Source organism: Nansenia antarctica, assembly GCF_963989245.1.
Source record: "Nansenia antarctica genome assembly, chromosome: 13".
Classification (NCBI taxonomy): domain Eukaryota; kingdom Metazoa; phylum Chordata; class Actinopteri; order Argentiniformes; family Microstomatidae; genus Nansenia; species Nansenia antarctica.
In genome coordinates, this window is record NC_137683.1 from 24,515,629 (window position 1) to 24,528,128 (window position 12,500).

Here is a 12,500-nt window from a genome sequence, read left to right on the forward strand (position 1 = left end):
TGTCTATCCGCTCGATACATGCACAGGCGCCTCTCGCTAAAGCCCGCGTGTTAAAGCTGATGTCAAGTTCATTTTTAAAAAATGTTTTAATTTGACCCAGAACAGTTCAACAATTCAAAATTGTCCATCCCTAGTGTGTACCACCACGGTCGGCTGTACAGTACCGTATGCATACAATACTTACAATAGGCCTACATGATTGCTATAAATCGCTCCCACAATATAAAAGTTAAAAAAACGATCCCGCCGATGCTAGGACTGGCTTATCGATCCGATTGTGATAAACGGCTGTATGGATTTTATTTCCCAGCCCTGGAGGACTGTGTATTGCTTCAAAACCTTTCCTCTGTTCCGTGCTGCCCTGGCTCTTCCCCTGGTCTATAACCCACTTTGAATCACAGTAATTTAGAACCAACCCACATGGCAAAAGTGAGAGAGAGGCCGGCGTTTGTTGTGCTCTTATGACAGGGGAAGAAAAGAGAGAAAGGAGGAGTAGCCCTCGTTCCAGCTCCGCTGGCCTGAATGTGTCTCTCATTAGAATGGCCTGCTGCACAGCAGAGTTGGGGAGAAGAAGTCCCCCTTTTCTTTCGCTCTTTCGCTCTTTCTAACTTTCTCGCCCTCTTTCTCTTTCCCTTTCTCTGTTCCTTCTTCTTCCCTTCTGTTTATCTCCCTCCTTATCTCATCTCTTCCCCTCTCTCCCTTTTCTTTCTTTCTTTCTTTCTTTCTTTCTTGTCTCAGCTAAAAGGCGGGGTTACCAGTTACAACAGACACCATAGGGAGGTCTCTGGAGGGCCATGAGAGGGAGAAAACAAGGTTATGGGAGAGGCCCTTTAAACCAAAAAATTGGCCTCCTTGACACTAGCAACGCTGTTGTAAATTGGCTCTGCTGCTTTCTCCCATACTCTACATTCTCTACTGGCTGGGTCCTGCGGTTTTGGCTTGTAACTTTTGCGTCATCCATCGCCGGCCACCTGACTGTTAGTCAGCCAGCCCTGTGGAGGTGATGGAACATTAATGTCTCTCTGACCCACTTTCTCTGCATTTCCATATCGCGGCAATATACGAAAAAAAATCTAATAATGAAGGCGATGGCTACGAGATGCAGCCCCGCTGCTTTCTTCCCACTTATATGCAGTGACGGAAAAAAAGCCCATAGCAATCCTCCTCTCCGCTTGAAGTCTTACGACCATCCTCGCCGACCGAATACCCCCAAACAGCCCATTAACATTAGAGGAAGAAGCATTCTCGCACCCCAGACCATTGCGAGAGTGAAGAAAAAGAAACAAAAAAGCATCACTCACTTTGTCTTGTGTTTTATTAACTGTAACGTATGGCGCTAGCGAAGGCGCTAGCCTTAAGCGAAAACGCCCCTAATGTATGGGTTTATACCATCTGTGAAAGGATAGAGATGGAGAGGTACTGTCGGTGGTGAAATGGCTCTAGTGTATGTATAGTGTCCTGTAGACTATGTGCTCGGGGATGGGATCAATAAGTCAGTGGTAATGTTGGCTGGCAGGCCCGTCTCTCAGCTCCTTTAGCTCCGCGAATGAATGAGTCTTTGTGCACTCAGCCAGGGTCAGAACAGGAGACGGAAGGGAGCTTGGCGATGAAGAGCGATGGAGATTCAGATCCAATCGAGCCAGGGCTTGAAGGACGAGGATGGAAAAAAACTTTCGGGGACATTTCAGTATTCACTAGCGCTGTTTCGGATTATGTATTTGGTCGGCGCACCGGTTTCGACAACGGAAAGCAGAGGGCCCACTGTTCGACGATACTCAATGGCCAGGGGTCATGCGGTCGGAGGACTGAGAATTATGGCTGCGGAGTTGTTGTTTGGGAAAACAAGGAGCATCTGTGTTGGCCGGTTAACGACTGTTTGTTAGTCATGGTCATGAGGCTTTGCATTGATGAAGTATTGATTATAAACAGAGAAACAGAACGCAAATAAGCAGGCTCTCTCTCACTTCTTTAAACAACGGAACAATAGTTTTGGGGGGGATTTTATTGAACTGGCCAATTGTCCATGACCACCATGGATAACCCGGTTACCATGCTTTAAGCTGCATTCAAATTACAGTGGTCATCTTTCTATCCACTTAAAAAAGACACTCAAACATTCATCCTGATGCATTCCTCCGCAGTCATGCATCATGTTTAGTCTGTCAAATGAAGTCACAAGCACAAGAATTCTGGTGTCAGCTTCTTCGGAAAACACGACAGGCACGTCTCTGGTTAAACCGTAATAATAGACATCTTTCAGCCATGACTAGATTATGCATAATCATATGCTTTCACTGGATCGCAAAGTAACCCCGGAATTTAGACTGGGCGACTGGCTTGAAAAAAATATTCTGTTTTGGTTTGCTGCTTGTATTTAGAGGTCAGAGCCGCTGCATAGTAGGGTATAATGTGTGGGTGTGTGTGTGTGTGTGTGTGTGTGTGTGTGTGTGTGTGTGTGTGTGCATGCGTGCATGTGTGTGTGTGTGTGTGTGTGTGTGTGTGTGTGTTTATGGCTAGTAGGAGGTTGAAACCTTAACACACACCTCTGCAGTCGTCTTCCCCCCCTAGGCTCATGTTCAAGTCTCATCTATATTCCACTCACTCAGTTTGTGTGTGTGTGTGTGTGTGTGTGTGTGTGTGTCTGTGTACACTGAGCGTATGTGTGTGTGTGTGTGTGTGTGTGTGAGGGGTATACGTAATTGCAGGATTGTGGTAGCCGGACATTTACTCAAGCACAATTAGAATGGTCAGTGCCTTGTGTGCAAATACATTTGACATGGGACAGGGAGAGAGAGAGAGAGAGAGAGAGAGAGAGAGAGAGAGAGAGAGAGAGAGAAGAGAGAGAGAGAGAGAGAGAGAGAGAGGGAGGGGGAGAGAGAGAGCCAACTGGCACAAAATGTGCTGTAAAACAATCCAGGCCAATCTAGCTCAAGTGCCTGGTCCTTCCCTCTCGTCTCTCCGTGCTGTCAGCACCCGGGAGTTGTACCTGCCACTCTCTGATAACGCTTGTGTGTTGCGCCTTAAGCGCCACTCCTCATTACAGTGTGCTGGATCACCCCCTCCCCCCCCTCCTCCTCCTCCTCCTCCTAGTCCCCCCAAACTCACACAGCTCTCCTCTATCCCTTCCTCTTTGGCCCTCCGGCAGCTCCAGCTCATTTGGAGATGAAAGAGGAGAGGGCTCACCTGTGAACTCGTTTTTTTTTTCCACACAGAGATGGATGGTTGATGGATGGGAGGGGAGGAGCGGTGTGAGTGAGGGATAGTGGAACCCTCTTATCCTGGAGAGGTGTGTTCCTGAAGCCTTCATTTGTAGGCGGTAGGGTTTTCATGTGCTGTGCTCTGATGTGCCCTCCCCCCCTCTCTCTCTCTCTCTCTCCTCCTGGACTCAACACTTCAGTATCCTTTTCACACCTCTCATTCCTCCGCCGGTGGGGGGCGTGACTCAAAGGCTTCAAAGGCTAATGTGTCCACTGTTTTTTTTTTTTTTATCCTAGTAGACTTTTATCTAGCTACTAGGTTTAGACCCAGGAAAGGATCCTGGACTCTTCGCAACAAATCACGGTGTTTGTAAGTTATTTTTTTTTCCTGGCCACCATGACCTGAAATGGGAAACTGTGAGCCGTGGTTCCCGTGTAAAACCCCGAGCTCTAGTGATAGAACCCCGGGCCCTAGTGATAGACTAGAAATAATAGCCAGGAGTTTTTTTCTTCCTGGTCACAACCAACATGACACTAGGCAGTCAATTAGCCACCCGGGATGGTAAATAGAAGCTGTGTGTTGTAGATAATGCAGAGCACCTTATCTCTGCTCCTCACGAGTCAAAAGACACGTGTCAACAATGTGTCGACGGTTATCTGTTTACCTTTAGTGGATCGATGAGTTTACACTAGAGGTGGCTACCTCGTGTCCCTCTGAGCAGTGTGGTGTTAGGCATCCTTTTTAATGTAGTCTGTCTATTGTATGTAGTCACCTCAGCAATCTATAATGCATAGTAGGCGAAGGTACAGAGCAACACGTTGATGGATAATCATTGAATAAAAGAGGCGAGAGCGGAGATGGGTATTAATGCACCACTACCGTGGCTTTAATGCGCCACATATTTGTCATAGTTACTTTTACTGTAGCTTTTTGATTTTATGCACACGGCGTTCACCGTAGTGGTGTGAGTGTTTACGATGCTGCTCCAGGTGAATATTCATAAAGTAAACACGGGAGCACTTTGGCGAGATAAAGGAAGCCAAAGAAGCAAGCATGAATTCCTTTTTCATTTTTTTTCTTTATCAGTAAACAGTCATCCATCCACCCGCGTCCATTTCCAGACGCCTCACAGTGGCGGAGCGAGACGCGACGTTGAATATATAACAAAATGAAGAGACGAGAGTGAGAGACGTTTTCCATTTGCTACAAATTACTACACTTTAGAAGGCCTTTCTCTGGAACCCAGATATATTTAAAACACAAACACGCTCTGATTGATGTTTAAAAAAAAAAAAAAGAAGAAGAACAAAATGACTCTTGGTGGCGTAGTGTGAATAGTGTTTGTGTCCCCTATCTCTGGGCTGTGGCTTCTTAGAGATTGGCTCTCCTCCTCGGCTTTTCTTCACTGGTACACTGTAACAACTTCTGTGGGTGGGAAAAGGGTGTCCTGAGATTGCTCAATCGGCTCTAATTGGGGTATATGTACAGCTTTTTCTTCGGGAGGAGGGGAGAGGAGGGGGTGGGGGGGGATATTTTTCTCACAACCCCTACAGTCATTAGAACCCGTAAACAGGGATTCTTCTTTCCCGTAAAGACACCATGCGGCGAGCTCGCTCCATGAAATATGCACACAGCAATGGAAGAACCAAAATGTCCCTGTGAGAAGAATTTTTATTTATTTATTATTATTTTTTTGCTCCCTTGGTGTGGTAAACTTTATAGAGTTTGGACTCATGTGAATTGTTATGCCGTTTTCTTGAGCCCGTTATCTAAATTCAAAAGGCCACACGTTCAGATTATGATCAGATTAAGTGAGTGTCACAATCAAGGTCACGATGGGATGATAGTGTATTTACTTGCCAGTGACAGTGACATTGGGTGTCCAGTGAGAGGTAATATGCTAATGTGGAGGGGGGGGGGGGGGACACTTTCTCTTTTAATTGAATTGAATTGAAGGTTATACTATTTTAGTCTCTGTGCATGATTGACTTGGTAGATACCTGTAGGCTACACTACAGTATATACCTACAGCTTATCTCTATCCATGATTTGCTGATTTCATTTGAGGTAGGATGGCACATCAACTAACCTTCCACTGTCCTCAATGACTTTCCTGTGGTTATGAATTCAAACGGGATGATTTTTACTTGAGAATAGTGCACAAAACAGACTCCCTGTGTTATGCGATGTACTGTGGGTAAGTGGTAAAGTGGTGTAATTTGTGTCTGGCACGTTAGTAGAGAGTGTAGAGAGTGTGTGAAGTGAGTGTGTGTAGGGCCCCAGCAGGACTGGTCCCCTATAGGGAAAGAAGAGACTAGGCTGGGCAGCGGGCAGCGGGCATAGGCTAGGCTCTTTTTATACAACCTAAATGTGCACAGAGGAATAAGGCATGCATGCCATATCTTGGATGCAGAGTGGAGAGGAGATTGAGGACATGTCATCCCTGGCTGAGGCTGGAGGTGAAACCTCCCTCATTTTACCACCTGAAGCACCAGAAATTGTTCCTTTGCAATCTTCCTCTCTTGCGATATGCCTTCCATCAAAGTTACATAATTTGTTTCAGTGGCAGTTTTTCCTCTTGTTACAATATTTTTTCGTTTTTTATTTTATTTTGGAGTCCTGTTCTTCCTGATAGTATATTTAAATCTTGTGGCAGAGAACCCAGCTAGTCGGCCATCTTTACGAGATGTTCCCTACTCCTGCACCCAGCGGGCGGGCGGATCGCAAGGTTGGCAGATCGGCGGTTCGAGCCCCGGCTGGCCACATGTCGAAGTGTCCTTGGGCAAGACACTGAACCCCAAATTGCTCCCAGTGAGCAGGCCCAGTGAGCGGGCCGGCGCCTTGCATGGTAGCTTGCCGCCATTGGTGTGTGAATGTGTGTGTGAATGGGTGAACGAGAGGCCGTTGTAAAGCGCTTTGGATAAAGGCGCTATATAAGTGCAGTCCATCAACAACTCAGTTTGTACGTCACCACATCGACCCCCTCATCGGATAAAATGTGGCAGAGACTGAGGAGAAACCTTGGACCATCACATTTGTTTTATAAAGTGGCAAATTAATATAAAAATATTCACTGCATTATGCTGCTGAATGACCCAATTTTCAGTACAGACCTCAGGTGTTGTGTTACCGTGGGAGACTAAAAGCCATCTAAATGTAGAACCTCGCTGCTATATTGATGGAAACCTCTCTTTCACCTCAGGGGTGAAAATAAAATAAAAACCAAAACCAAAACTGCAGACCATGAAATCGCATTAACTCGCATTTTTAGATTCTCTCTGAATCTGTTTAGAGAATGTATTTGGTCGGATTTAGGGTTTTGTTGTTGTTGTTGTTGTTTGTCTGGTATTCAAGATTACAGCCGTCCATTTGGACCACATGAGGCACAGCGGAGAGAGGAGATGAGCGCTCAGATGCATCCGATTAGCCTGGATACCATGACTGCCACAGCGTGAGGTAGTATTAATGTCAGTACAGCTGACAAACATGAATGTAGATATGCAGAAATAAACTGCCGTAGCCTACAGGCGAGTGCCCAGACATCATCTAAAACGCTAGGAGCCGTATTCCCGTTACGTTTTTTGTAGGTTAGATATGTCCTATCATCTTACAACAGGGTGACTTTCTCCTGCCAGACTTCAAAAACAGCAGTTAATTCTGAGAACAGCCTTTTCGCAAACGTGTGAAGGGAGCATTCTTAGGCCGTAACGTCGATTGATGGGGAATGCTATTGAAATAGCAATGAGCTTTCCCCTTTTTGACTTAATGACACTGTCGAGGCAGCTTTGCTACAGCAGGGAAGAAGGGGTAATAACTAACTGTTTCTCAACCCCCCTACCTCTCCATGCTCTTCCCCTCAGCCTCTCAGAGAAGAGTTGTTTAATTTTAGTCGCTCTGACACACACTTGACGTAGATTAATTATACAGCCTCTTCATGTCATTTTATCTCTCTCACACACACACATGCACGCACGCACACACGCACACACGCACACACACACACGCACACACACACACACACACACAGGAAGCTGTGATTCAGAAAACTAGACTCTCTTTTTCTATCAGGGGAGTCTGGTGGAGGTAGAAATCGGAGGACGGGCTCATTGTAATGCATGGAATGGCCTCATTCCATTCCATGCGTTACAAAGAGCCCGTCCTCGGATTTCTAGCTTCACCAGCCCCCAATGCTTAATACCCCCCCCTGCACACACACACACACACACACGCACACACACACCTGCAACTACACTTATCCGCTCCCTCTCCCCCTCTCACCCCTCACCCCTCTTAGCTCCCAGCACCCAACACTCATAAGTGATTGTCTGCTCAGAAGCCCTTCCACTCACACACCCTCTCACCCTCTCCACACCGGCTGAATGATAGAGGAAAATTGCACTGGAGACGGCCAGGAGACCGAAGTTTCCTCCCTCACAGATAAGAAAATAGTCAGAAGGAGTGAAGGGCCCACTCATCATTGTAGCGAGAAAGTGTTGTCTTCCAAAGATTCCTCCTTTGGAAATGTATCCGTGTGTGTAAAGTTTTTTTTTTTTTTTGGAACTTAGTTTTTATTTCAGTTTCAGCAACTTGTACAATCATGTCATGTTTTGTCTACTATTTTTTCCAGTCTTTTAGCTGTATCAATGTCAATGATGGAATAAACGTTTTTTAAAAGATTTTGAAAAGAAAGAAAAAGGGTAGGGTCAGGTGGGGGGTTGTGTATGTGTGTGTGTGTGTGTATAGGTTTGATCGAATTTTGGACGTTTCAAATTCAATTGTTGGGTACCCAGTATGTATGCATTTTGTTCAAACCCAGCATTAACACTGCTCATTTAACTAATGAAGGTCATGGAGGACTGTGATTAGGTGTTTGGCTAGATCAGGTGTATTACCTGGTTAGATTAGGTGTATTAGGTGTCTGGTTAGATCAGGTGTATTAGTTGTCTGGTTAGATCAGGTCGCCCATCCAGCACTTCTAAAAAAGCTGCAAAACAGAATACTCTCACATCATCACCAGTACATGAGCCACTCAGATACAACGGCCTTTCGTTGACGACACAGGCACCAGGACATCCTAGTCACCACCAGCACTCCGCTCCAGAGTTATCATCGACGATTTACAGTCAGTCCTCGTACTGTATCCTCCGTATGATTATCCCGCAGCTCTCAGAGAGGAAGGGCCAAGATCTCACTCATCATTTTTCTACCGTGTATTTAACAGGCTCTGATCCATGTAATATACGCAGCACCTCCCTCCCCAGCAGCCTGCTGTATTAGCTGTGCTCCGCTGAAGCAGAGGACCCTGGTTGAATCCCATTTTATACATGGGTCTGTCTCCTCATCGTTCGTCATCTACGCGCCGGCTTGTCTGCTGGCCTTCTGGAGGGAGATAGGCATCAACGCTGTTGCTGCTGCTGCTCCTACTGCTGTTGCTGCTATTGCTGTCTCACTTCATTCTCTCATTCTCTCTCTCTCTCTCTCACTCTCTCTCTCTCTCTCTCACTCTCACTCTCTCTCTCTCTCTCACTCTCTCTCTCTCTCTCTCACACTCTCACTCTCACTCTCTCTCTCACTCTCTCTCTGTGATTTTCTCTTTATCTCCTACAGTACCTCTCGTCATGTGTATCTGCGTGTTCTCGGCCGTTCCCTCTGATTCACCAACTCTCTCAAGCTCTCTCTCCTTCAGCTGACCTTTATCTCAGCCCCCTCTCTATCTCTTGCTTTCTCTTGAAAAGACCTCTTTTTTGGGGGGTCTTAACTGAAAAAAAAGTAAGAACTGAAAACACTCTTAACTGTTTCCCGTAAGCCTGGTTGCTCAGCTGAGAGGAATACAAAACAAACATTGTGTACAGTTGTGTGTAACCGAGCATGCGTCATCTGAAGATAGGAATGGGTCAGCGTGAGATGGATGTTTGTGTGCTTGTCTGTTCGTACAACCACTCAATTTTATCAAGGTGACGCTGAAAAAGAAGTCCACTTTCATTACGTCTGATTCGTGCAATCTCAGAGATTCTAGTAGATTATAAGTGTTATTTTGCGTTGACCGTGCCCACTTCAATGTTGACACTGACTATACACAGGGCTTTTATCACTCCTGAATTGAGTGGCTCTTAGTGGTTGGATGATGAGGCTCTGGGATGTTGTATTGAGGGAGTTGTTTTTTGGAGGGGGCTGCACTTTAGATGAAAGCACACCACCCACTCCCACATAGTGTATTTTGTCTATCAGCAAGCCCAGCTTACTTACCGCCCCATGCTTGAAGCACCAGCAAACCCAAAGACCCAGTATGGTGGAGCCAACACATTACATGGGCTGTGGAACTGTCTGCTCGCACAGAAAAGAAAATGTGTTTGAAATAATACTGTAGGCTTGGCAGACACAGTGAAGCTTATAATCGTGCAGTAGGAACATGAGGTATTGGTTTTGAACCATTATTTTTCAGAGGAGGATTTTGCTGAGTTCAATATCTTCTAATGAAAGCTGTTATTGTATGCATGGTTAAGACTTAGTGTGACATCTTGGTGGCGTAAAAAAGAAGTGTTGTTTTCACAGTCTGTATTACAGTTGAAGTTGGACGTTTACACTTGGATTGGAGTCATTAAAAGTAATTTATTAACCACTCCAGCACAGATTTCATGTTAACAAACTATAGTTTTGGTGAGTTGGTTAGGGTTAGGGTTACTACTTTGTGCATGACACAAGTCATTTTTCCAACAAGATTATTTTATTATTTTAACAGATTATTTCACTTGTAATTCACTATATCACAATTCCAGTGGGTCGGAAGTTGACATGCATTAAGTTGACTGTGCCTTTAACCAGCTTGGAAAAAGATTCCCCAAAATGATGTCATGGCTTTAGAAGCTTCTGATAGGCTAATTGACATCATTTGAGTCAATTGGAGGTGTACTTGTGGATGTATTTTAAGGCCTACCTATCATGGGAGATCATGGGAAAATGAAAAGAAAAAAAAGATATGTGGACATCCATAAGTCTGGTTCATCCTTGGGAGCAATTTTCAAATGCCTAAAGGTACCGTGTTCATCTCTGTACAAACAATAGTACGCAAGTATAAACACCATGGGACCAGGTAGCCGTCATACTGCTCAAGAAGGAGACGCATTCTGTCTCCTAGAATGAATGTACTTTGGTGCGAAAAGTGCAAATCAATCGCAGAACAATAACAAAGAACTCTGTGAAGATGCTGGAGGAAACAGGTACAACCATATCTAAATCCACAGTAAAACTAGTCCTTTATCGACATAACCTGCAAGGCCTCTCAGCAAAGAAGAAGCCACTGCTCCAAAACGGCCATAAAAAAGCCAGACTGCGGATTGCAACTGCACATAGGGACAACCATCGTACTTTTTGGAGAAATGTCTCTCGTCTGACGAAGCAAAAATGTAACTGTTTGGCCAGAATGACCATCGTTATGTTTGGAGGAAAAAGGGGCAGGCTTGCAAGCCAAAGAACACCATCCCAACCGTGAAGCACAGGGGTGGCAGCATCATGTTGTGGAGGTGCTTTGCTGCAGGAGGGACTGGTGCACTTCACAAAATAGATGGCATCATGAGGAAGGAAAATGGTGTGGATATCTTGAAGCATCTCAAGACATCTGCCAGGGAGTTAGTTTGCCTGGTCGCAAATGGGTCTTGCAAATGGACAATGAATCCAAGCATACTTCCAAAGTTGTTGCAAAATGACTGAAGGACAACAAAGTCAAGTTGGAGTGGCCATCACAAAGCCCTGACCTCAATCCTATAGAAAAGTTGTGGGCAGAACTGAAAAAGTGTGTGCGAGCAAGGAGACCTACAAACCTGACTCAGTTACACCAGTTCTGTCAGAATCTGAAATAAATCATGCTCTCCGCTATTATTATTCTGACATTTCACAATCTTACAATAAAGTAGTGATTCTAACTGACCTAAGACAGGGAGTCTTTACTATGATTAAATGTCAGGAATTGTGAAAAACTGGGTTTAAATGTACTACGGCGTATGTTTACCTCCGACTTCAATCGTAATTTACTGAACACAGACGGCACTTACTGTATTTCAAAGCAGTGGTCGACATAACAAGGCAGAAAATCAGGTTTCGCATCTTTTGAGCTGCCTTTTTTTTTTTGCCACCTCTACATCGATGTTGCACAGTAACAGTTTATCAAATAAATGTTCCTTAGCTGTAATACGGTCTCTTTTGACACTGCTGTCAAGATGGGGCCTGGAAAACAAATTATTTATAGAAAATGTCTACGCTCTTATTCTCTGCCTTTGCACCTGCAACTCCTCATCAGTGACTGTGACTTTGTTCAGCCCAGCGCTCTTACAGGTGTCTCTTACAGGTGTCTCTTGGGGCAAAGTCGGCAGCTCGCAGCGGGCCACGTGTCGAAGTGTCCCTGAGCAAGGCACTGAACCCCTAGTTGCTCCGGGGGTCGCCTTCAATGGCTGTGACCCGTTGCCTAGATGCCCCCTCTAGAGCATAAAGGCATTTCGTGGTACTCTGTGCAGTGACAAACTTTGAATCCCTTTCCTCTTGTCTTTGCAGGACCGGCACCCGGACGAAGGGGAAATACTGCTGTCATCCAACGACCTCCAACTGGTGCTACATGTAGAGAGAAATGAGTAAGTGCCCCTTCATTTACATTTACATGTAAGTCATTCAGAAGACACTTTCATCCAAAGCTTACAATAAGTACATTTGGTCTATGTGAAGTGAATCAACTATAGATGAGTCATTGTCAGTAAAACCTTTGATAAGAACAAGTGCCATCGGCTGTTCCCACTGCTTGAGAAACGAAGACAGAGAAAGAGAGGGTACTTCTTCTTCTTCTTCTTCTTCTTCTTCTTCTTCTTCTTGTTCTTCTTCTTGTTCTTGTTCTTGTTCTTCTTCTTGTTGTGCTTCTTCTTCTTCTTCTTCTGCTTCTTCTTCTTCTTCTTCTTCTTCTGCTTCTTCTTCTTTTTCTTCTTCTTCTTCTTCTCCTTCTTCTTCTTCTTGTTCTTGTTCTTGTTCTTCTTCTTCTTCTTCTTCTTCTTCTTCTTCTTCTTCTTTTTCTTTTCTTCTTCTTCTTCTTCTTCTTCTTCTCTTCTTCTTCTTCTTCTTCTTCCTCTTCTTTTATTTATTTTCCCCTCAAGTTCAGGTAATGTAATGTACAGTAGAGTGTCATGTTGTTATTGCCATATCTGTCCCTTAACAACCCCTTTCCACTCCATCAAAGTGTCCTGATACTCCGACTAAGTGAGAGGGAGAGGATTTCATGAACTTCCCTTTGAGTGCATAACGTCTCTTTAGTCTTTATGTCTACA

The 12,500-nt window shown here is 44.9% G+C and overlaps 1 protein-coding gene across 1 annotated transcript in view; it reads left to right on the forward strand.

Annotated features, from left to right (window-relative positions):
• adam19a (ADAM metallopeptidase domain 19a) overlaps positions 1–12,500 on the forward strand; it is a gene marked incomplete at both ends in the record, with an annotated part of 99,035 nt that overhangs the window by 36,616 nt on the left and 49,919 nt on the right. Inside the window, 1 exon segment of the mRNA XM_080544132.1 lies at positions 11,743–11,819. Within this exon segment, the coding sequence (XP_080400258.1) occupies positions 11,743–11,819 (77 nt within the window).